Consider the following 23966-nt stretch of genomic DNA (forward strand, 5'->3'; position numbering starts at 1 on the left):
TGTTGATCATCGTGCTGCGTGACCTTATTGTTTTACAACTGATATACAAAACAGTGATAGCTGCATCTTATAGAGACTTCTAGCTGTAGATTTCCTCCTTTTGAATTCACCACCCCCCCCCCCCCCCATCCCTCCCCTGGTGTCAGAATGGTTCCGGAAGCATTTTGTAAGCAGGACCCCTGTGCCCAGGTACGTGGTATTGACCGGCTGCGTGTCCGTCAGTCGCGTCGTCTGTGGCGGAAATTACATTGTAGGTCCTATATAGGAGCCACTCGGGCTCGCGGACGTCAGTTCTCTTCTTTCCATGCCAACCAGTGCTGATCTGAAGAGACCTACTTCATAGTCATTTTTTGACTGGTCTTTTTTTTTTACTTTTGTTAAGCTTTTTGGGAGACATTTTTGCCTTGTGCGTCCAGGGAAGTTTTCATAGGAAGACTGATTTCAAGCCCTGTCATCAGGTGATGTCTGTGACAGATCTGCACCTCATGTGTTTGTCCTCAGAACCACTGCTCTCATTCAGTGATGACCCCACTGAACTCCTACTAAGTACCTGGTGCAAACCCATCACAGGGGCTCCTGTGAACAGGATATTTGCCTACCGCCATCGACCTGCACGCCGGTGCCCAAGCTTCCTGACACAGCACCCCACCCCTCAGAGCTTGGTGGTCCGAGCCTCTACCACCCACGCCACTTTCCATACAACTCCCCTGGATAGGGAATCCAAAAGGTTGAAATCATTTGGGAAGAAGATGTTTTATTCTACCAGCCTTGCATTGTGGTCAGTGAACACTGCATGCCTTTTGGGCTGTTATTCCCACATGCTGTGGTATACGGTTGTGCAAGTGCTGCCACAGGTCCCAGAGGAGGCTCAGGCTGTTGTCGATGGGAGGGATGCAGCAAAGTTCAAATTTCATTGCAGACTTGGCACGACAGACTAGATAGGGAGAGCGGTTTCCACAGCAGGGGCGTTGAGGCCACACCTGGCTGAGAATGTCTGGCTATACTGGGATGTCCAGGCTTCTTCGAGGACATACACTCCGATGGCACTGTCTCTTCGGAGATCAGGCAGAATCGGCACTCAAGCGCTTAAAGGATTTTCGTGCTGCAGCCAGGATCTTGAGCCTCATGGTGGCCCCTTGTCCTCCCCAGTCTAACTTTTGCCCCTTTTATGGCTACAGAAGGGGTTACTAACTGCGCCAATTCCCATCCAGCCACCGTGCTGTACATGCTGCCCAGCCTCTGCATGGCTGAGGGTGCCGGCCCACCAACCTTGAAGGTCAGGTGGTCAGCAAACTGGTCATATGCCACTAACCCTACCTCTGCAGCAGCCTCTAATCTGTCCTAGTGTGCCTCTGCCCACCAAGGACCAGTTGGTGGCAGGATTTGCCATCATCCGCCCCACTATTGATACATCACTGCAGACAGGTGGGTTGTGCAGATAGTCCGAAGGGGCTTGAGACTACTCCTCCGTCCACGCCACCATCTTACGATCAGATGATAGAGGATCATTGGTCCCTTCTCCATGAGGAAGTTGTGTTTTTCTTAGCCAAGGGACCCATCAAGGTGGTTCCAGTCCCAGAAGTAGGCTGCGGTTGCTATTTCTGCTACTTTCTGGTCCCCAAAACAGTCAAAGTTCTTTGCTCTATCCTAGACCTTTGATCCCTCAATCTCTTCCTGAAGAATGGAGAAGATCAAGATGCTCATGTTGGCTCATGTCTTGGACCCAGGAGACTTGATGGTAACGCTGGACTAGCAGGACACTTATTTTCACATCTACACCCTGCCTGCCCACAGATGTTACTTGTGGTTCATGGTAGGCCACAAGCATTTTCAGTTCGCCGTGCTTCCCTTTGGCCTTACCAGCACCTCTTGGGTGTTCACAAAGGTGATGGAGGTGGTTGTACCTCACCTTCCGAGATCAGGGGTTTTTCAGTCTTCATCTATCTCGACCACTGCCTTTTAAAGGCAGGATTGCCCCAAGCCATCGTCTCCCACTTCCAGGTGACGGCGGACCTCCTGCATTAGCTGGGGTCTATAAACGTGCCAAAGTCACACCCGACTCCCTCTCAGATGCTCCTTTTTATCTGAGCTGTTCTGGACACAGTGCAGTTTTGGGTTTATGCTCCCGAGCAGCTAGTCCAGGATATTCAGGCTATGATACAGATGTTTCAGCCATCAATGCTGGAATTTGGCGGGGACTACACCTCCATATGGGCGGAGGAAGGTCACCCCCGACCCGCCAGCAGCGGCAGCTGCAAACCTTTTCCCAAGAAACGATCATAAACTATGTTTATGATAGTTTTTGGGGAAAGGGGTGGGGTCACGGGGTGGCAAACAAAGAGAGGGAGTGGATAGCACTCCCCCTCTTAGCACATGTTTGTTTGGCCAGCCTTCCAGGGCCGGCCAAACACACATCCGCACAGGGCTTTCTCCAGCCAAGCAACACAGTTGCTGGGCTCGAGAGAGAGCCTACACAGGCCCCCAGTCTGCCTGGGAGTGCCCTGGCTAGGTGCTCCCAGCCTATCCTGACGCTGCTCTAAGCAGCATCAGATTGGTGCAGGGCAGGGTGGGAACCAGTGCCTGCGTGCAGTGAGATGGGAGGAGGCAGATGAGTGGCGTGGGAACGCAGGTGTGTTTTTTTTTTATTATTATTTTTAATTTAATATCATTCTTCCCCCGCCCCCCCGCGCACGCCGCCCACCCCTTTTAATCAGCGTGAGCCGTGACTGGAATTCAATGAGAATGATTATATGCTGCTGGGCCTCATGCATCCTGTTGGTGACAGGCCAGATGGCATATGCAGGCTCTGCAGTCGGACCTGAAGTTCCAGTGGGTGCAGCATCAAGGGAATCTCTCCGACATGATCCAGGTCTCGGAGGGAACTGTGCAAGATATGCAGTGGTGGTGAACAAATCCCGATTGGGACAGTAGTGATAGATGTGTTACTCCTAGGATGGGTTGGCCATTAGGGAGAGGTGTAGGTTAGAGGTATCTGGTCTCCAGCGAATCCGAGACTCCACATCAACATGCGGCATTGGAATCCTTTTTTCCCCTGTGTAAAGGGAAAGATGGTGCAAGTGTTCACTGGCAACACCACCACCATGTGGTGCAACAAAGAGGGCGGGGGGTCGTGGCCTCTTTATCAGGAGTCTCTGTGCCTGTGGATGTGGCTTTAACAGCAGGGCAGATCCCTGGTAGTAAACTTTTGTCGGACTGTCTGAAATCCAGAGCGGACAAACTCAGCCGAAAATCCCTAGTGGATCAGAAATCGTGTCTCCATCCGGAGGTTGCACAAGGTCCCTTTCAGCAGTGGGGAGAACCTTGGTTAGACCGGTTTCCCTCCGCAGAGAAAACGCAATGTCAACAGTTTTGAGCGTTGGAGTTTCCAAGGCAGAAATTACTTTGAGATGCTTTTAGTCTTCCGTGGAGTTCATGCCTCTCCTGTACACCTTTCCCCCCATACCACTCCTGCCCAGAGTTCTCGAGAAGATCAGGAACACTGGGCTCAAGTCATCCTTGTGGCTCTGGACTGTGCACAGTCTGGTATCCTGAGCTGCTGACCATGTCCATCGATCATCTGATTAGACTATTCCCCTTTGGGAGGATCTTCTGTCGCAACAGCAGGGAAGGGTTCTTCACCCGAACCTATCCACTCTCCGCCTTCTTGCGTGGACATTGAGTGGCGGCAGTTGACAGCTTTGAACCTTCCTCCCGAAGTCTGTAATGTAATCTTTGCAGCCAGACATCCCTCCACCAAAAAGGTATAGGCTTGTCGTTGGAAGAAATTTGTGGCATGGTCCACAGACAAGTCTGTTGCCCCCCTTTATGCCCCTCTCTTCCTGAGGTTTTACTGTTCATTCTTTCCCTTGCCCAGCAGGGCTCTGCCTTAGGCACTCTTAGGGTGATATTTGTCTGCCATTTCTGCTTTTTTGCAGTTGCCTGACCAACCTTCTTTAAGCCTCCTATTGTAAGTAGTTTGCTCCATTCCATTCATTATCCCCAGTGGGATCTGAATTAGGTTCTGACTTTATTGATGTGCACTCCCTTCGAGCCTCAACACAATTGTCCTCTCGGACTTCTCACATTAAAAATGGCCTACCTTGTGGCAATAACATATGCCTGGAGAGTGAGCGAACTGCAGGCCTTACCATCTAATCTGCCCTGCCTTTCCATCGATACCGACAAAGTAATGCTTTGCACTAGGGTCTCTTCTCTGCCAAAAGTGTTTACACTCTTTCATGTAGGCCAGTCCTTCTAAGGAAGAAGAGACACTTCACCACCTGTACCAGAAAGAGCATTGGCATTCTATCTTGATCGCACAAAAGAGTTCTGGGTGGATGACCAGCTCTTTGTATGGTATGTGTGTGCAAAGAAAGGTTAGGCAGTGCATAACCGAACCATCTCCAGATGGGTCGTACTCTGCATTAAGATCTGATACACCCTAGTCAAAAAGCAACCCCCAGAGGGTTTGCACATTCATTCTACCCAAGCTAAAGCTGCTGCCACTGCAATAGCATGCAGAATTCTCGTCCTGGACATTTGTCAGGCAGCAACATGGACATCTCTGCGCACGTTTACCAAGAACTACTGCCTAGGCAGTAAGGTCTGTAGGGACAGGCACTTTGCCCGTTCAGTTCTGCAAGACTTTCTGGTTTGAAATTGGTTTGTAGCCCACTTTCAGGGATGGTATTTATTGCCTGGGTATCTATTCCAAGATAAGGAATCTTCAGCTAGAAGTCTCTATTAGATGGACAAGTTACTTCACTTCAGTAACACTTTATCTGGTAGAGACTATATTTAGCTGCAGATTGCTTACCGACCCACCCATCCTCCCTGCTCTGCGACTGATTTCTAGGAGCAGGGACTGTCATTTCAGAGCCTTAGTTTTGACTCATCAGTAGTCAGTGTTCTTCACAACTCTCCACCTCTGGTGTGGAAAGTTATGAAAAACTCATGTTGGCGTGCCTGGGTGGTGCCTATAAAGGACCCGTGATGTCATTTCTGGCACGGATGACAAAGCACACAAAGACGATCGATGCCATTTACTGGTGCACAGGGGTGCTACTCAAGTAATTCTTCCGGATCTAGTCTGACGCCTGTGGGGAATTCAAAGGTAAGAAATCTGCTGCTACATATAGGCCCTCATTACAACATTGGCGGTGAAAAACGCCTACTGCCACGGCCACGGCCGACAAAAGACCGTCGCCGCGGCTACCAGCCCTCTGCCAAACTATGACCGTAGCCGGAATTCCGCCAGAAGGATGGTGGAATTCCGGCTGCGGCCATGGCGGCGGATGGCAGTAAGGTAGCGCTGCTGCCAGCAGCAGCGCCACGCCAGTAGACTGCCGCAGACCGTATCATGACACATAATACGGCGTGGCTGTGTTCTGCTGGCAGCAGCTTCCCCGTTCTGTCTCCTGCCGGAGGACCCCCTGAAATCAGGTAAGTCGGGTGCTCTGGAAGGGTAAGGGGTGTTGTGTGTGTGTTGCCTTTTGTATGAGTGTGCATGTATGGGTGTGTGAGTGCGTTTATGTTGTGTTGTGTGAATGTGTGTGTACTTTTTTGTATGTCAGTGTTTGTTAATGGATGTATGCATGAATGGGTGAATGTGGGTATGAGTGTGTACGATGGTGTGTGAAGGTGTGTGTATGCTGTGGGGGTGGGACTGGTCTGGAGTGGAAAGGGGCGGGTGAGGGGGGAAATCTGGGGAGGGGGAGGGATATGGGTTAGACCCCTATCGTGACAGTGAAGGAATTCCCTGTAGCTGATAGTGCTTACCATCATGGTTTTCGTGATGGTAAGGAAGCCACGAAAACCATGGCGGTAGGCGGGGTCATAATTCCGCAGGCGGGCTAGTGATGGCAGCCTGGCTGGAGTCTGAAGTCTCCGGCCCGGTGGCTCTTACCGCCTTGGCGGACGGAGTGATACATTGGAGGTTTGGCTTGAGTCAAACTACCAATGTCATATTATGGGAGAAAGTACCGCCAGCCTGTTGGCAGTACTTTTCTCCATTTTACCGCCATCCGCCGGGGTTGTAATGAGGGCCATAGTCTCTACAATATAAGGCATTTCCGAAGATAACTTGTCCATTTTGACTAACATGTTCTAGAATAAACAATCTTTATATCCGGGAGATTTTTTATAACTTTTGCCCCATTTGTAAGTTTTTCTGTTGTATAGCAAGTTGGCACCTCATGGATAGTCCCAACTGTTCATGATTTCTTGTTTTGCAGCCGATTGGACAAAGGCCTATCAATGCTGGTGAGGGAGCGAAAGACGGATTTAGTCGTCATCGAGGGGATGGGCCGTGCTATCCACACCAACTATTACGCAGCCCTCGAATGCGAGAGCCTCAAACTTGCTGTCATCAAAAACTCATGGCTCGCTGATCGTCTAGGAGGCAAGCTGTTCAGCGTTGTTTTTAAGTATGAGGTGCCACCAAAGTGAAAGATGAGCCCAGCCATGGACTTGCACTAGCATTCACTGCTTCAGTTGTAAAGAATGTATTTTTAATAAACACAGGGAGGAAAGCGTTCCAATGCAAATCTATTTATAATGTGCTTTTGTGGAAAAGAAGAGCAATATTCAATTCACTATATGTAAATTTATACATTATGTATGTATGCCATCACATTGTTTATTTTGGTAAGTATCTTAATGCTACAGTATTTGTGATGAAAATGAATGTTCCTTCATTTTTTGTCAAACAATGAGTTTAAATATATTGAAGTATCAAATAAATGTATTTTTTAAGATCTATGTTTAATGTGTCAGCTCACGATTGGTTTGGATTTGAATTAGGCTGAGTGATAAAAGAATTTGATCCACAAGAAATCCTCAACCCCCTTCCAAAAGTAGAGGTTATCCTTCAAGGTGCTATTCACAAATCCTCATGACCGATCGTTTTCTTTTTTTTCCATTGGTTTATAGGTTTTTTTTGCAGCTTAGTGCAAAGTTGGTTCCTGCCTTTCAAAAGAATAATTTGTTTTGTTATTTTGGTAGAATTTTTCAGAGAGCTCAGTTGGCTCCTTTCCTTGAATCTGTCATGCATACTGGATGAAGCGATTGCGGGGCAATCCTGTCCTTTGTTTATAAATGCTTCAGGGATGCAGTTGTGCAATTACATGTTTTTTCAATTAGCTGTGGCAATGTGGTCCATATTTTTTGACAAATTTGGGGTCTTGACTTACCTTAATACAAGACTTTTTTTTATAACCCTTATGAATTTCATTAGTTATGTATCCATGGGTATAAAACCTACAACCTCCATGAATAAGTAGTATGCTGGCAATGCCATTGCTTTGTTTTTGCATTGTCTTCACTTTTAAATGAGTTAATATATTGCTATATCAAAACATAATACTGCAATGGCCGGGTTATGGCTCGGAGCTACACAGAGTGCTATAAAAGCTCAAACCACCAGAAGCAATTGTATATATGATGGATATTTCTCATCATAGATTCCTCACTTTGTGGATATTCCCCAGGTTTCAGTTTGGATGTGGAAACTTTAAAGCAGTTCTCCTGTGTGCCATCAGGTGTCTTTGTACAGCTCCTTGCTAACTTAGTTCTAAAATGGAAGTGATGAGCAGAGCTGCAAATAAATGCCACCCATGCACAGTGGCATCAGTTTCTTTCTTTCAGGCCTCCAAAAGTAGATCATAAACATTTTTGACTGAATTTGTTTTCTTCAAAATTATCCAGTGTACTAGAGAAAATTTCAACCCCTAAAACAACAGGCTTTAAACCATGTAGGGACTGTTAACAGATGTGCTGCGCTCAGACCATGACTCTGAGACCTGGATTGTCTGCATCCATATGAACTTGAATGCCATGTGGGTCTGTGAGACCAATCATTAAGTAGCTAGACGCAATAAAACTCCACGCCACAAACCAGTCAAAGTCAAAATAAATGTACTGTTCTCACTGCAGATGTCGACCCCATAGCAGAATCTTCCATCAGTTGAAGTCTTTGGATATGTCCAAGAAAAACACCCAAAAAGTTGAAGCGAGAATAGAGCCCTTCCAACCACCCACGAGCTCAAGAGGGGGCGCGCAAGGAAGTCATTGTTCCTCCTGATCTCTATCGGAGCTGATTCTGAGCTTGGTTCCCAGTGCATCCGTATTCCCAGGTCCATCGCTGATGTTACAGTAAGTGTAGGCCTTCAAAGAGGCCATACTGCGCATGTTTGCCACAACTACAATATGTAAAAGACTGTTTTCTTGAAAAAGTACTCAACCAGGTCAGGCTGCCACAGAGCCACTAGTGCCTATCATTTAATAAGGCTTTTACGGATGCTCTTGGTTGAAATCTTGTTTAGGTCTGCCAGTCAACAGGTATGTTACATATCGTTAATACCGTGCACCAGATTACCAAGACTTTCTCACTAAACACCCAACACCACAGAGACTGGTGGCACAAGCGTCCACCAGCAAAGTTAATCCTAATGTTTTCCCTATTACTCTGCCTGGTTGTGAACCCAAGCTTATAGAGAGATGTAGGAAATTGATTTGCTCAACCACCAGCCTGGCCATCAGATCTGTTAATGCCAGCTGTCTTCTAGGTTGTATTCTCATGCCATTCGGGACTCTGTGGCAAACATTTTACTGGCTGTTTCAGATGACCTCCAGATGTACATTACCTTGCCTATTCTGGACGGTAGTGATGCATTAAAATTTGTAGTTTGCTCTGGATTGAACACAACCATTTGTTTACAGCGAACAATGGGCCCTAGTGGTGCTTTTCGGTGCGAAGCCTGGATGAGGTCGGCTGGGATGTCTAGGCATCCTTAATGGACATTCCATTTGCCAGCTCTCTCCTTTTCAGCGAAAAAGAGGACTCCGCATTAGAACATTTTAAGGAGAGCAGTGCCAAAGAACAGTTTTTGGATCTTTAACAAGACAAATTCACCAGCAATTTTTCCCCTCCTCTTTGCTGTGATGAAGGTTTTCATTCTGACAATGTCAGACATCTCCTGCCGCCTAGCAGGGGCTGCAGTTCTCAGGGACAGTGTTCAGAACGATAGGGACAACATGCAGCTCAGCAGCTGCAGCCACAAAACATTTTCATTTTCCTTGTCTGAATGCAGACACTCTGTTGAAAGTATGATCAGATATTTCCTCTAAGGATGGCAAGCAGTTACTTCAGGCAAGTGGATCCTCCAAATTGTTCTTCAAGGCTATGTGCACCCATTTCTTTCCACTCTGGCTGGGTGGCTGATGGACCACATGCCCATCCTGCAGCAGGAAGTTTAGGCTCTTTTGGCCGAAGGGGACATTGAGTGTGTTCTGGCCTCTGAAGTAATAACTTGGTGTTACTCCAAATACTTCTCTGTCCCAAAGAAGGACAGAGGTCTTCATTCTGTTTTGGATCTTTGCACTTTCATCGTCTTTCTGACGAAGGACACATTTAGGAGGCTCACACTTGCCAGGTCTTATCTGACCTAGACCCTAGATGGTGGCATTAGACCTGCGGGATGCTTATTTTCATATTCCCATCTTGAAGGCCCAGAGGCACTACCTGCAATTCACATTTGGCCACGGGCTTTCTTATTTCCAGTGCTCCCTCTTGGGCTCATCAGCACCCCTCACGTGTTCATGAAAGTGATGTTGATAGTCACAGCACCCCTTCAGTGGTTAGTGTACCAGCCTTCCCCTCCCTTGATGACTGGCTGCTGAAGGTGGGCTCTCATCAGCAATCATCAGCCACCGCCAGACAACAGCAAAACTCCTCATGCCATAAAGGTTCATAGACAAATTCCCAAAGTCATGCCAGACCCCTTTGCAGACAATACTTTTCATCAGCTGTTCTGGATACTGTATGGTTCCGTGCCTTTCCACTGGAACAGAGAGTCTTGAACATTCAGGCTATAATCCAGGCGTTTCAACCTCTGTCATGGATGTCAGGCCGGATGACTCTTAAGGCTCTTGGGGTTGCTGGCCTCCTGCATCCTGCTGCCCAGACAAACCAGATCAAATACCCAAAGGGGGATGGAAGAAATGCTTGCAATTTGTCTAACTACTGGCAGGCATTCTGGGTAGCATGACAACCCATTGTTCTTTTGCCCACCATGTCACCTGAGTTTGTACCCATGCATATTCAAATCAGTCTTCCTTCTGCTTCAAAAGGAACAGTACAGCCCAAACTGCCTGGCAAGGTCCTCACTGAACTGGAACACAAGCAACCCAAGACCGGTTTTGCCCTGCTTGGGGCTCAGTTGGGTGATGCTTGAATTCGGTGGTAGTGTGCATAAGACCCAGTCTGGGCATGCCTTGTACTTACGATGGCACATCAGGCACCCAAATGGTGATGGGAGGAATACTGGCATTTTGTGTAACCACTAACCACTTGGTCAGGGAAACATTCAAACTTATCATTCTTTTGCCCACCATGCCCTCTTAGTTTGAACCCAGCCATATACAAGTCTTCAGTTGGATGTAGCTTGGTTCCTGTGACACAGTGAGCACGATATGGCCTATGCGGGCTCTGTAGTAGGACCTCAGATACCGTTAGACACATCATAAGGAAAATATGTTGCATTGTGCCAAGATTTCGAAAAACTGCAAATGATCTGCAGTGATGGCTACTGGATAGCAATTAGGTCAGTGGCAGGTTCCTCTGGTCATGGATGCATTATTACTAAGTTTGCTATGCCATCTGGCAGAGGCGCTGATCAGAGGCTTTTGGTTGAGACTCAGTTCCACATCATTTTGTACGAGTTGAGTGATTTGCTTGGTATTGAGGCCTGTTTGCCCACCATCAAAAAATAATGCAGTGGCTCACGGACAACACCACCGCCGTGTGGTATTGCAACTAGCAGGATATGGGTGGGATTTTGGACCCTCTGTTAGCAAACTCTGCACCTCTGGAAGTAACTGCACCATCAGGGAATTTCTCTGCTGGTAAACCACCTAATGGAATCTTTAAATGCTAGGGTGGATTACCTCAGTCACAGATGCCTACTAGATCATAAGTGGCAGTTGCAGCTGTAGGTGGCGCAGGGCGTTTTCCAGCAGTGGAGAGAACCCTGCCTCAATCTTTTCACCACTGCGAAGAACACGTAATATCAGCACTTTTGCATGTTGGCATTACAAAGGCAGCTCCCTTGGAGATACCTTCCGTCTAGAGTGGGGCTCGGGACGCCTGTGGGCCTTTCTGCCAATTCCTCTCCTGCCAGAATTCTGAAGATCAGGAACAACAAGGCCCAAGAGATTTTAGTGGCACCATACTGGGCCAAGAGGGTATGGTACCCGGAACTCCTGGGCATGAGCATCTGTCCTCTAATCAAGCTGCTGCTGCCGGAGGATCTTCTATCACAGCTGCAGGACAGGAGATGCACTCAGGCCAGCATAGTCTGTATCTCAGTGCTTGGAGACTGAGCGGTGGCAGTTGACCTCCTTAGACCTTTCTCCTGTGGCCACTGGTATAATCTTGGCCGCAAGGCGTCCCTCTGAAAAATCGTTGTATTCCAATCATTGGGAAAAAATCATGGATTGGTGCAACACCCTACAAGTTGACCAATTACAAGCAAAGTTGTCTGGAGTTTTGTGGCTTGTTCCCTCCCTAGCCCTGCAAGGACTTTCTTTGGGTACTGTTAAAGGCTACTTATCGTCTGTTTCTGCTTATTTGCGAGCCCCAGATCAGCCTTCCTCATTTAAATCCCGTTGTGATGAGATTTTTGAAAGGCTTGTATCATTTGTTCCCAGGAAAACCCTTTGTGATGCCATGGTTGTACTTTAACTTAGTCCTCACTTTTTCGATGTGCACCTTTTTTGAGCAGCTGTACAGTTATCCTTTGATACTTCTGACTTTAAAGACCGCCTTTTTTATTACTATAATATTGGCTAGACCTGTGCATGAACTGCGGGCCTTATGGCACTTTATTCCAAGATGAGCTTGTGTTGAGAACCTGAGCTTCCTTTCTACCGAAAATTGTCACTCCCTTTCATTTAGGGCAGGCTATCACCCTTTCAGAATTCTTTGCTCCACCTCATCCTTCCAGAGAGGAAGAGAGACTCCATCATTTGGACCTTTAGAGAAAACTAATCTTTTATTTTGATCATGCCAAGGAATATTGACTTGATACTCAGCTCTTTGTAGAACTCTCTGGAGCAAAGAAGGGCAAGGCAGTGCAAAAATGGACAATCTCCAATGTAAAGAATAGATTGTTCTTTGCATAGGGATCTGCTGCCCACTGGCAGGAAGCAGCTTCCAGAAAGCTTTCAGGCTCACTCCTCTAGGGCAAAAATTGCTACCACTGCTTTAGCACACAGAGTGCATGTCCTATGACATTTGTCAGGTGGCTGCCTGGGTGTCTGTACAAATGTTCATGAAGCTCTATTTTGGACAGTCCAGTCTGCCGAGAGGAGCATTCGCCTTGCTTGGACCTTCAGTATTTTATGTATGAGCCAGTTGATCCAACAGCTTGTAATGCACTGCTGTGGTATCTATTCACAAGTTAAGGAATCTGCTGTAAGCAGTATCCATCAGAAGAACAATTTGCTTACTTTTGGTAATGATCATTCTATATGGTTGCTTTATTTAATCACTGATTCCCTACCAACCTTCTCGCCTCCCTGTTCTGTAAAATTGATTTTCTTCTCATCTAAAAAGGTCCTGAGTTTAGGGATGTTTGCACTGGCCATGCCAATCTGTAAATTGCTGTGTGTCTAAAGGTACAGGCAGCCTAGAAATCAACGGACGTCTGTGCATGTGTGGCACTTGTGTGCGACTCTGCTCTTCATTTGTAGAACAGAGCAACATCTTTACAGAGCCGTTCAATGCCACCTACCAGCGTGCAGGAGAACTGCTTTAAAGTTTCCAATTCCATTCTGACACCTGTGGAATATTCAAAAGGAGTAATCTCTGGAAAGATTGTTACTGAATGTAAGTAATTGTTCAGTAGTGCTGAAAAGCCAATTTTGTTAGTGCTACATATATTAAATAACAGCTCTCTAGTTTACTAAGAACAAAGGGGAAAAACAGAACTTACTTGATTATCACTTATAGTGAGTACAAATATCCCAATTGTAGATTTGAGTCTGAACAAATACCTTTTTTTAAATTAAATTCCTCAAACAGCAATTATTAAAATCTTGTAAAAAATTGCGCATGCTCCTTATTTGAATGGTGTTTGCAGAATTTCTTCGATCTGCTCATGTACTGAACTCCATTTGAAGAGATTCTAGTATTCTCTAGGATAGAGGTGCTTTGAAAATAGTCCCAATGTGTAAAGCATAGCTTTAAGAAACCCTGTGTGCATGTTAAGTGATGGAAGACGGGTCCATAGTCTTTAACTCAGGACCAGAGATCATATGTCCTATAAAGGCAGATCTTACCCTTCAGGTGAAGATAGTGTGGGTCATAAAACCACACCTGGAAAGGCCAAGGTGTATCTATAGGGATGACAAGCATGTTACGCTGTCTATGAACGTCTGAGAATTGGAGAAGTCAGACAGAACATATGTAACAAGAGCACTGTCACATCCCACATTAATGATGTGTCACCCAGGGATCTGGCCCTCCTGCCTTACTAGGACTTATGTCATCTGTTGTTCAGTAAAGTCATAAACAAGTCGGTGAACGGATGGACGAAATCCTCAAAAATAAGATAAAAAATGTGATGCAGAATTGCCCTTTTCTGTAGATTGTATAGATTCTTGCTTAAGCTCCCCACTCTGATATTGTCAATCACTGAAAAGTGAGAGATTACTTGGAACAAACTGTTTACATAAGATCCAATTCCACAGAAATACTGCCTGCTGGTAGATCAAGGGTAGTGGCTGTTGCACTATTTCCTTACCTAGAGATATGTGGTATTGTCATTGTAGATCACTGACACCCTAGATTACACTACCTAAAAAAACACTTAGAGTCTTAGAAACATAGCCTTTAATTTCAACATGTTTATGTTGAGGAGTAAATCATTTATCTTTCAAGAACCTGAACCAGAGCTGCCTCAATGAGCCCTTCACCCATACTCTCAAGCGTCAGTTTTTAGCATGTGTTTATTATGAGCTGGCAGAAGGGAAATTACCCTGAAACACGTGTATAGAGATGAACAGCAATGACTGCACTAACTTTAGTGAAAAACTACGGCCACTTTCAAGTAAGCGTTAAATTTGAACTGCATTTACCAGGATGCAAAGGGGCGAACTCGACTGGGATGTGAGGCAGTGTGCTCCCAACCCGCCTTCCTGTTAAAAGGCTCCCTTGAGCCACTGAGCTGACTAGCTCTGGAGACGCTTGTGAGCCTGTGAGTGGTACTAGACCCGAGACGATTTTGGCAGCATTTCCAGCAACCCCTGATATTTTTTGATGCTTTCTACTCTCTACTGATGAAGGGCAATTACCCTGAAACACATGTATAGAGATGAACAGCAATGACTGCACTAACTTTAGTGAAAAACTACGGACACTTTCAAGTAAGCGTTAAATTTGAACTGCATTTACCAGGATGCAAAGGGGCGAACACGACTGGGATGTGAGGCAGTGTGCTCCCAACCCGCCTTCCTCAACAATTCTACGTGTTGGAGTTTATGCATGACTACTCATATGGTGATGTATTCGGGGTGAAATGAAGAGACTCGTGGACACCATTCTGAGACTACCTCTCCTGCCCAACATTCTGAAGATCAACAACAACCAGGCCCAAGTCATTCTTGTATCCCTAAATTGGTCCAAGAAGTGTTACCCAGAACCCCTGTGCATGTGTCCTCCAATTTAGCTACGGCTTTATGTGAACCTCTTTTCCCAGCACTAGGGGTGATCCTACACATGAATCTATGTAATTTACATCTTCATGCTTGGATATTGAGTGGCAACAATTGACTGTGTTCAATTTGCCATGTGAAGTGGTCGAAGACATCCTTGCCACCAGATGTCCCTCCACAAAACCCATTTATTCTGGGTGCTGGGAGAAATTGTTAACCTGCTGTGATGTTTGAGACACTGATCACTTACAAAGTTGTTGAACGTCCTTTTGTCTGTGTTGTCGTTAGCTCTGCAAAGGCTTGCTGTGGGCACTGCAGGTTATTTGCTGGCCATTTCAGCCTCTCTGTGTTTGCCTATCCAACCATCCTTGTCAGTGGTTGTGATGAGATTTATCAAACGTTTAACGTTTTCCTCTCTGATTGCTTATGATGCCACAGTGAGACATTACCATTCCTCATGTGTGCACTCTTTTAGCCTACACAAAGCTGCTTACTGTGAGCTTGAAGACCCCATTTCTCATTTTGATCCTGTCTTCTCCTTGCATGAGTGAATTAAAGGCACTGTCATTGCAACTGCCCATCTCACATTTTCCTTGATGAATTGGTACTTCGTACTTGGGTGGCCTTTCTACTAAAAGTCATACTCCCTTCCATATTGAGCAGTCCATTACTCCATCAACATTTGCTGACTTACACTGCTCAAAAGAGGAGAGGCTTCATTGGTTGGGTACCAAAAGGGCATTAAGCTTTTTACATAGTTCAAACCAAGGAATATTGTGTGGATGATTAACCTTTTGTCGGGTTCTCTGGAGCCGCATTAAGATCTGGTATGCACTGGCCAAGAAACAGCCACTGGAACAAACGGGACCCCATTGCTCGAGGGTCACGGTTAATGCAATTGCATTGGTGCAAGGGGGTGCCTGTGCTTGACATCTGCCAGGCTGCAAGGTGGGCATTGGTGCCTATGTTCATGAAGCACTACTACCGAGATAACAAGGTGTGATGGCGAGGTACTTGGCTCCATCTGTTTGATGGCTGATTCTAAGGGAATGAGCACACAGAGTATTGAAATTAATCCATTTCATAGTGAAAAACATTCATTTATAAAACACAAAGGTGTTGTTAGTAGTTTTTCTCCATAAATGTCTAACCAACAGTTTGATACCTGATCGGCAAGGATAATGATCATATTATTAGGTTTGTTTGTTCTCCACCTTACAGCATAAAGTTTAGAACTAGATGAAGCTTTACATGCTTTTGAAGAATGCCCATGAACAATTAAGCATAGAGATAGTGACAGAAACATGTTGATCAAGTAACACCTACAGACGGGAAACCATAATTACCCAAGCCTATTGACAGAGGTTTTAACCTTGTCGTTTGGAAACTGGGATGAATTTACCATCTGTCCCAAATCTACACACTTTTAACAGTGCTAGGCCACATTTTAGCACTAGGAGAATTGAAAACTATGCATACAGGAAACGCACACAGAATAAATTAGATCAAAAGGGCTTGTGGAGAGCCTGCCGAAAAACATCTTTGCTAATGAGAAGTGTCTATAATGAAACATGCCACTATTATGTAGGTGATGGGATTCCGTCTTTTTTTCAGAAAAAGAAAAAAGAAAACTGGGTGAAAGTTAAAGTTTTTCTTAGTCTGGTGAGTGCACTAAAAGTAGACCTACTTCGCCAGTAAATAGTGAGCAGAAGTAGGTACCCTGAGTGATTGATCTGATAGAGACTTCTAGTTGCAGATTCCTTATGTTTGAATTTCTCCCAGCTGTCAGCTGGATTTGGAGAATTTTCAGAGCAGTACCGCAGTGCACCACTAGGTTGCGTCAGTCAGCTCCATGTCAGTCGTCGGCATCATCTGCGCCAGATATGATATCACAGGTCCTAGATAGGCACGACCTTGGTGCACTGACATCGTTCTGTACCAGCTAGTACCGATCCGAAAAGAGCTACTCTTCAGTCACTTTTTGACTGGTTCCTGTCATGACACAATGTCCGGGACAAATCCGTACCCGGTGTGTCTTTGGTGCCTGGAGTGCGAACACAACCCGAAGACATGCTCCGAGTGTCGGGCCATGCATCCAAAGGCTATGAGGGAGTGGTCCCTGAAGCTGGTGGTGCCCTGATGCTCGACTCCACGCAATTTGAGTTCCCAGTCGAGTGGAAGTTCCCGGGAGCGGTCGCTGAGTCCTCCATCGTCATCGTCCCACTCCAAGTACTCGATGCAATCAGGTACGTCACAGCACAAGAACAGAAATAAGAAGTCTAAGCATACTTTGACTTCTCCTTGTCCAAGAGTTTCCAGGAGCTGGAGCAACCCCTGCCCAACTTTGAGAATTTTATGAGGCCATGTGCCTCATTTTTGGGCAGCCAGACTCCACTGGAGACCCTTTGGGCCCTGAGGGTCAAAAAGAGCCCCTTCGGGTTCCACGACAGAGGCTTCCGCCTTGGTGCCGAGGGGCACCCATAGTTTGAGTCCTGGATCTGGACCGGTGTTGATCCTATCACCTCAACCTTTCCCAACGCAGATGCTCTCGGCACCACCACAGGCAGCACCATCCCTATTCTCATTGCCGACTTCGACATAGAGCCGGACGAGCGTCGTCCGCCTCCGATGCCAGTAGGAGCCTTGCCTCCTATGTCAGACCCTAAGCCCTTTCCTTATGGGCTAGATTATGGTGAGGAATGAGAGGGATCCTTGACCCTTAGAATACCCTGTGTACTGACGTACAGACATGGGTGAGGCCAGCGGACTGGATACTTCTCCAGATGCTGGGATGCTTTCTCCTCCTACCGTGGCTACGGAGGATGGGGCTTCCTACTTAATGGTGGTGAGAAGAGCAGCTGGGGTCTTGGAATTTGAGCTGCCTTCAGTGGCGGTCAGGACTAACTTCGTGACAGAGGTGCTTCAGCCTGGTTCGTCTTCTTCTGAACCCATGCTCCCCTTTAATGAAGCCCTTACGGATGTCTTCCTGGGTACCTGTTCCAAACCCAGCACAGAGGCTTCTGTGAACAGGATAATTGCTCGCCACCATCACCCCACTCTGGGGGACCCAAGCTTTCTGATGCAACAACCCACCCCTGATAGCTTGGTAATCCAAGCCTCACCTTCCCGGGGTGCATTCCCTTCTGCACCCCCATATATAGAATCCAAAGGGTTGGATACATTTAGGAGGAAGATTTTTGTTTTTTTTCTTCCTTCACCCTCGCATTGCAGTCTATGAACACCCCATGCCTTTTGGGTTGGTATTCCCACACTCTTTGGGATACGGTTGCGCAAGTGCCGACACAGGTCGCAGAGGAGGCCTGGTCTGTACTCCCTCAGGCAGTTGCCAATGGGAAAGACGCTGCAAGGTTCACTATCCGTTGTGGACTGGACACAACTGACTCAGAGCGGTTTTGTCGACAGTGGCCTTGAGGTGCCTCGCGTGGTTGAGGACATCTCACTTTTTGGGGGATGTATAGGTTGCCCTTGATGGCAGCTGTCTCTACGGAGACCAGGCAGGCTTGGTGTTCAAGCGCTTCAAGGATTCTCTTGCTCCAGCCAGGTTCTTGGGCCTCGTGGCAGCCCCTCATCCCCACAGTCTGCCTTTCCCCCCTTTTGTAGCAACAGAAAGGGCCTCCAATCCATTCCCAGTCAGACACTGTTTCGCGCATGCTGCCCAACCTCTGTATGGCCGAGTGTGTGGGATCCACCAAACTCATGGATCAGGGAGCCAACAGTAAGGCCAGTCTATGCACCACTGCAGCAGCCTCTAAACCTTCCTAGTCTGACTCCCCATCAAGGGCCAGTTGGAGGCAGGATTCGCCATCACGTGCTCCCCTGGAAATCCATCTCGTCAGACAGGTGGGTTTTGAAGATAGTCCCTCCCTTCAAGACTACCCCTCCTTTCATTGCACCCTCATATGATCGGATGATGGAGGATCACCTGTCCCTTCTGAGCGAGGAAGTTACAGCTCTCTCGGCCAAGGGAGCCATAGAGGGAGTTCCGTGCCAGAAGTAGGTCATGAATGTTAATCCTGCTACTTTCTGGTACCCCAAAAGGACAAGGGTCTCCATCCCATGCTAGATCTTCGGTCCCTTAATCTCTTCTTCAAAAAGGAGATTGGATGGTAGTGTTGGACTTGCAGGACGCTTATTTTCATATTCACGTACTGCCTGCCCTCAGACGTTACTTGCAGATCACAGTACGCCACGAGCACTTTCAGTTTACTGTGTGCCGCTTTGGCCTTACCCTTGCCCCTTGGGTGTTCACCAAGGTAATGGCGGTGGTTGCAGCTCATCTGCGCAGATCACAGGTTTCAGTTTCCCTATCTTGAAGAATGGCTCTGGAAGGTGTGCTCAACCTAGGCTGTCGTCTCCCACCTCCAGACTACGGCAGACCTCCTCCATTCGCTGGGGTTCACTATAAACGTACCAAAGTCACACCTGACTTCTCTCAGTCTCTCCCTTTCATCTGAGGTGTTCTGGACACAGTGCAGTTTTTGGCTTATCCTCCTGAGCAGCAAATCCAGGATATTCAGAAGTCTATACTGATGTTTCAGCCTCTATCTCATGGCCTCCTGCATCCACTTGTGACACATGCTAGATGGCAAATGCAGGCTCTGCAGTAAGACCTGAAGTTCCAGTAGGCAAAACATCAATGAAATCTCTCCAACAAGGTTTAGATCTCGGATGGAACTGTGCAAGATCTGCAGTGGTGGTTAACGAGCCACAGTTGGGATAGAGGCAAATCCCTCTCCCTTCCCCAACTTGATCTGACAGCAGTGACAGATGCATCACTCATGGAATGGGGCGGCCATCCTGTTGGAGCTCCATACAAGCCATTTCTTCCCTCTGTCAAGGAGGAGATGGTGCAAGTGTTCACGGACAACACCTCTGCCATTTTGTACTGCAACAAGCAGGGCTGGGTGGGGTTATGGACCCTTTGTCAGGAAGCTCTGCTTCTCTGGCTGTAGCTAGAACAGCAGGGCATATGCCTGTTCAACATCTAGCGGGCTCTCTGAGATCCAGAGCAGACAAACTCAGCTGAAAATGTTTACCAGATCACACATGGCATCTCCATCAGGAGGTGGCGCAAGATCTCTTCTAGCAGTGGGGAAAGTCTTGGTTCGATCTGTTTGCCTCCGCAGAGAATGTTCAATATCAGCAGTTTTGTGCGTTAAGATTTTCCAAGGGAACAATCCCTCAGAGGTGCTTTTTGTCTCAAGTGGGGCACAGACCTCACGTACACTTTTCCGCCCATATCACTTCTGCCCAGAGTTCTCAAGAAGATCAAGAATGACTGGGCCCAGGTAATCCTTGTGGCTCTGGACTTGACACAGGGAGTTGCATATCCCTAGCTGTTGAGCATGTCCATTGATTGTCCGATCAGACTACCCCTTCGGGAGGATCTTCTGTCGCAGCAGCAGGGGAGGGTTCTGCATCTGAACTTGTGTGGAGATGGAGCAGCACCAGTTGACAGCTTAAGACCTTCCCTCTGAAGTCTGAAACATTATCTTGGCAGCCAGGCATCCCTCCACGAAAACGATATACACCTGTTGTTGGAAGAAATTTGTGGCATGGTGCACAGATCAGTCTGTTGACCCACCTTCCTTCCCCTTGCTGGGTTTCTGTTATGTATACTTTCTCTGGCCCATCAGGGCTGTGCTATGGACACTCTCAAAAGTTATTTGTCCACAATTTTTGCTTTTTTAAGGTTGCACGATCAGCCTTCTTTGTTTAAGTTCCCTATTGTACATAGGTTCCTAAAAGGTTTTATGCTTATGTTTCCTCTATCCCCATTCGTTATGCCCCAATGGGTTTTGAGTTTGGTTTTGACCTTTCTGAAGTGCGATCCTTCCGAGCCTCCCCACAATTGTCCTCTCATGCTTCTCACTTTGAAAACAACCTTCCTTGTTTCCATTACGTTTTCCCACAGGGTTAGTAAGCTAAGCTGCCCTACCTTTCCATCTACCCTGACAAAGGGGGGGCTTTGCACTAGGGCCTTCTTTCTACCAAAAGGGGTTATGCCCTTTAATGTAGGCCAATCCATCACCTTGCCTACTTTTTACGCACCCCCACATCCTCCTAAGGAAGAGAATAGACTCCACCGCATGGACCCAAAAAGAGCGTTGGCGTTCTACCTTGATCATAAAAAAAGGATTCCGGGAGAATAATCAACTCTTTGTCTATTATGTGGGTGTGAAGAAAGCTCTGGCTGTGCAGAAGCATACCATCTCCAGATGAGTCGTACTCTACATTAAGATCTGCTACACACTGGCCAAAAAGCAAACACCTGAAGGTTTGCATGCTCATTCTACCCAAGCTACAGCTGCTACCACTGTGTTAGCATGTTGAGTTCTAGTCCTTGACATCTGTCATGTGCCAATGTGGGCTTCTCTGCACGTTTACCAAAGACTTCTGGCTGGACAGTCAGGTCCATCAGGACGGGTACTTTTCTCGTTCAATCCTGCAGGACTTTCTAGTATGATCTTAGTTTGTAGATCCACCTCCAGGGATGGCATTGCTTGGGTATCTATTCAGAGATCCGGAATCTGCAACTGGAAGACTCTATTGGCAACGCCTTATCTAGTGGAGACATAATCTAGTTGCAGATTCCTTACTGACCCACCCATCCTCCCTGCTCTGTGAGCTGATTTCTAGGGACAGGGACTCCCCTTTCAGGGCCTTAGTTTTGACGCACCATTAGTCATTATTCTTCAAGGCTCCGTGCTTCAGGCATGGAAAGTCGTTAAAAGAAACGTACGCTGGGGGGGGGGCACCTACATAGGACCCACGTTGTCATACATGACGAGGACAATGCTGACGACGAACGCGGAGCCGATCAATGCCACCTACTGGTGCGCAACGTAGCATATATATCTAACAGATAAGGCGTTACCGAAAGTAAGCAACTTGTTTGGGAAAAAAAAAAAAAAAAAACTGTACTGTATTGTGAGGACCAATGCACAGATTGTCTGCTTCCAGGTTGTTACTGAAGAGTGAGTCTCCCACCTCCAGTGGGGAGTTGGGTGGGGCCCAGAGAAGGAAGTGAATGCCTAAGAAAGTCACAGGGTTTGTGGGTCTTTTTGTAGACCACTTTGTTTGTTGTGCTTAAGCATCTCATCTTTTCGGTTGGATGGGACCAGAGGAGGATGCATCTGCTGTGCTTGCTGATTGGAGTGACTTTACCAGTATGTCTGGAAAACAGCAAGGATTTCCTTGGTTGGAATAAGGGAAGTGGGCATGGCAGAATTGCTTCAATGACACTCAGGAAATGTGCCATAACCATTCTCAGCATATAGTACGGGAGGATTCCACCCATGGCATGATGGGACAGGTTCTTCCCAACAGGAATGGGGCAAGGGACCTGTTCACATTTTTGTATTTAACATCGAGGTTCCTGTACAGCAGCAATTTCTATTGTTTATTCTCTTTGCTTTACTTAAACACGAGTCTTCACTATTCCTCCGCATCCAGTGGCAGCCAGGAGTCCCTCCCATCTCGTTTTGTGTGTTGGTTGAGTCTCGTACCCTGCCTAGAACTTTCTGTGCTGGAGCTCCACTCGCGAGGCCTGCTGTGCTCTACACCCTGTGGGGCCACGACCCACAAGCAAGCTGCTTTTCCCAGCCTCCAGTCGACACCACCATCGCTGTGCCACACCTCTAGTCGGTCAGTCCATAGTAAAAGAAGCAGCAGCCGTGCAGTACTTAGCATAAAAGACCACCCTCCCCGCAGCACACCCTGCTCTTATTTATTCACTGCCACTGTTAATTTTGAATGTATCTCCTTTTGTTTTAGCAGTGACGTGCTTTACATTCTACAGTATTGACACACCTATCCGATTAACAGAATTACAAAAATTAAATCATATTAGCAGTAGACATTAATGTGCTATCTTCCTTTAGTACTGAACGCACACTTTGATGTGGGAACGATTTTGAAGAAATGTGGGACATAAAAACATGAGGCTGTGCAGTTTGAAAAACTGCCACAAAATCTAAAAATGCAGTATCACTAGCACAATATATTTAATGAAACTGGAGGCATAGCTGCATTGTACGATGCCCTTAAATGGTAAACCATGCACTGTCCAAATTGAGTGCTAAGTGGCTCTTGCCATGGAATTCACACTGTAAATGGAATATATTTGATATTCAAAGGTCAGCACAGCAAATCGAGTTACTCTATTTGCAGATAAACTACAGTGCAGTGGATGATCATAACATGACCATTCTCTACTGTAATGTTTGCGTTTGTGGACAACGAGTTATATTTTTCATTCCCCTTGACTGGGAACTGCCTGGTGTCCGCCTGAGATGGGAAGAGAGCTGGACCGAACTCCACACAATGCCCTCCTGTGCCAAAGTTTAGGGAGAAGTTTATCCAGGGGAACTGTGGTGGATCAGATTTGACGGCTTTACTGCAGCTAAATACGAAGGTGAAGTCTAAACGTGCTTATTTTTCTGTTGCTTTGCTTGTTTATTTGGGTGCTAAAGAATCTGCACATTTTGTGTCTGGGTTGAACACTACAGGCCTAGAACGGATAGGTAAATAGGTGTGGAAAGAACCCCAGGAGATAGTGATTAGTGTGTTATTTCTACGGTGAAAGACTGAGCAGACTTTAGGGGAAGATACAAAGGACCACTAGGACCCTAGCAGAGACCCTATATGGATGATTGTGTGCAAAGAGGCTCACTGATCCAGTCGCCTGGCTCCTCCGCTGACCCCACTGAGTTAACCGGAGGTTTGCCGAAAGCACAATTCAAACATACTTCCCTCCACAAGATCAGTAAGAAGAAAATGAACTAAACTCCCTTCCCTTCCTGTTTTTCTGTGTTCCTCCTTTCTCCCATGGGATGATCTGCAATAAAAGGCTCGCAGGCTTCTTTGTTTTCCTGTATGTATGTGAAATGTGAATGCTGGCAAAAAATCTAAGCAAGCCACAACCCCACGGAAATGGACTCCGACCCTTGTTATGTAGCACCGGTACATATAAAGCACTTACAGATTTTAGAAATAGCGTGCAGGATCCCCTAGCAAAGGTGGAAAGAACAATGGGCAGTATTTTTATTTTAAATGGCTTGAAAAAGCTAATAGACATAATCATTAGTTTCAAGCCTGCATAACGAAACGGACTCATGTTATGCTTCAATATCAAATAAGTCACTTGAAAGACAGAGTTAGGGCTTGTGTCTCCATTGCGCCTTCACTCCTCCCCACCCACAATTACACTGTTGATCAGAGAGAGACTAGAT

General features: G+C 46.7%; 1 protein-coding gene across 1 annotated transcript in view; it reads left to right on the top strand.

Moving 5' to 3' along the window:
* PANK4 (pantothenate kinase 4 (inactive)) overlaps window positions 1–6761 on the top strand; it is a 362653-nt gene extending 355892 nt beyond the window's left edge. Inside the window, exon 19 of the mRNA XM_069240981.1 lies at window positions 6234–6761. Within this exon, the coding sequence (XP_069097082.1) occupies window positions 6234–6447 (214 nt within the window). The 3' untranslated portion in view covers window positions 6448–6761. The remainder of the gene's footprint in view (window positions 1–6233) is intronic.
* The last annotated feature ends 17205 nt before the right edge of the window (window positions 6762–23966 follow it).

Source organism: Pleurodeles waltl, chromosome 6 (genome assembly GCF_031143425.1).
Source record: "Pleurodeles waltl isolate 20211129_DDA chromosome 6, aPleWal1.hap1.20221129, whole genome shotgun sequence".
Taxonomy (NCBI): Eukaryota; Metazoa; Chordata; class Amphibia; order Caudata; family Salamandridae; genus Pleurodeles; species Pleurodeles waltl.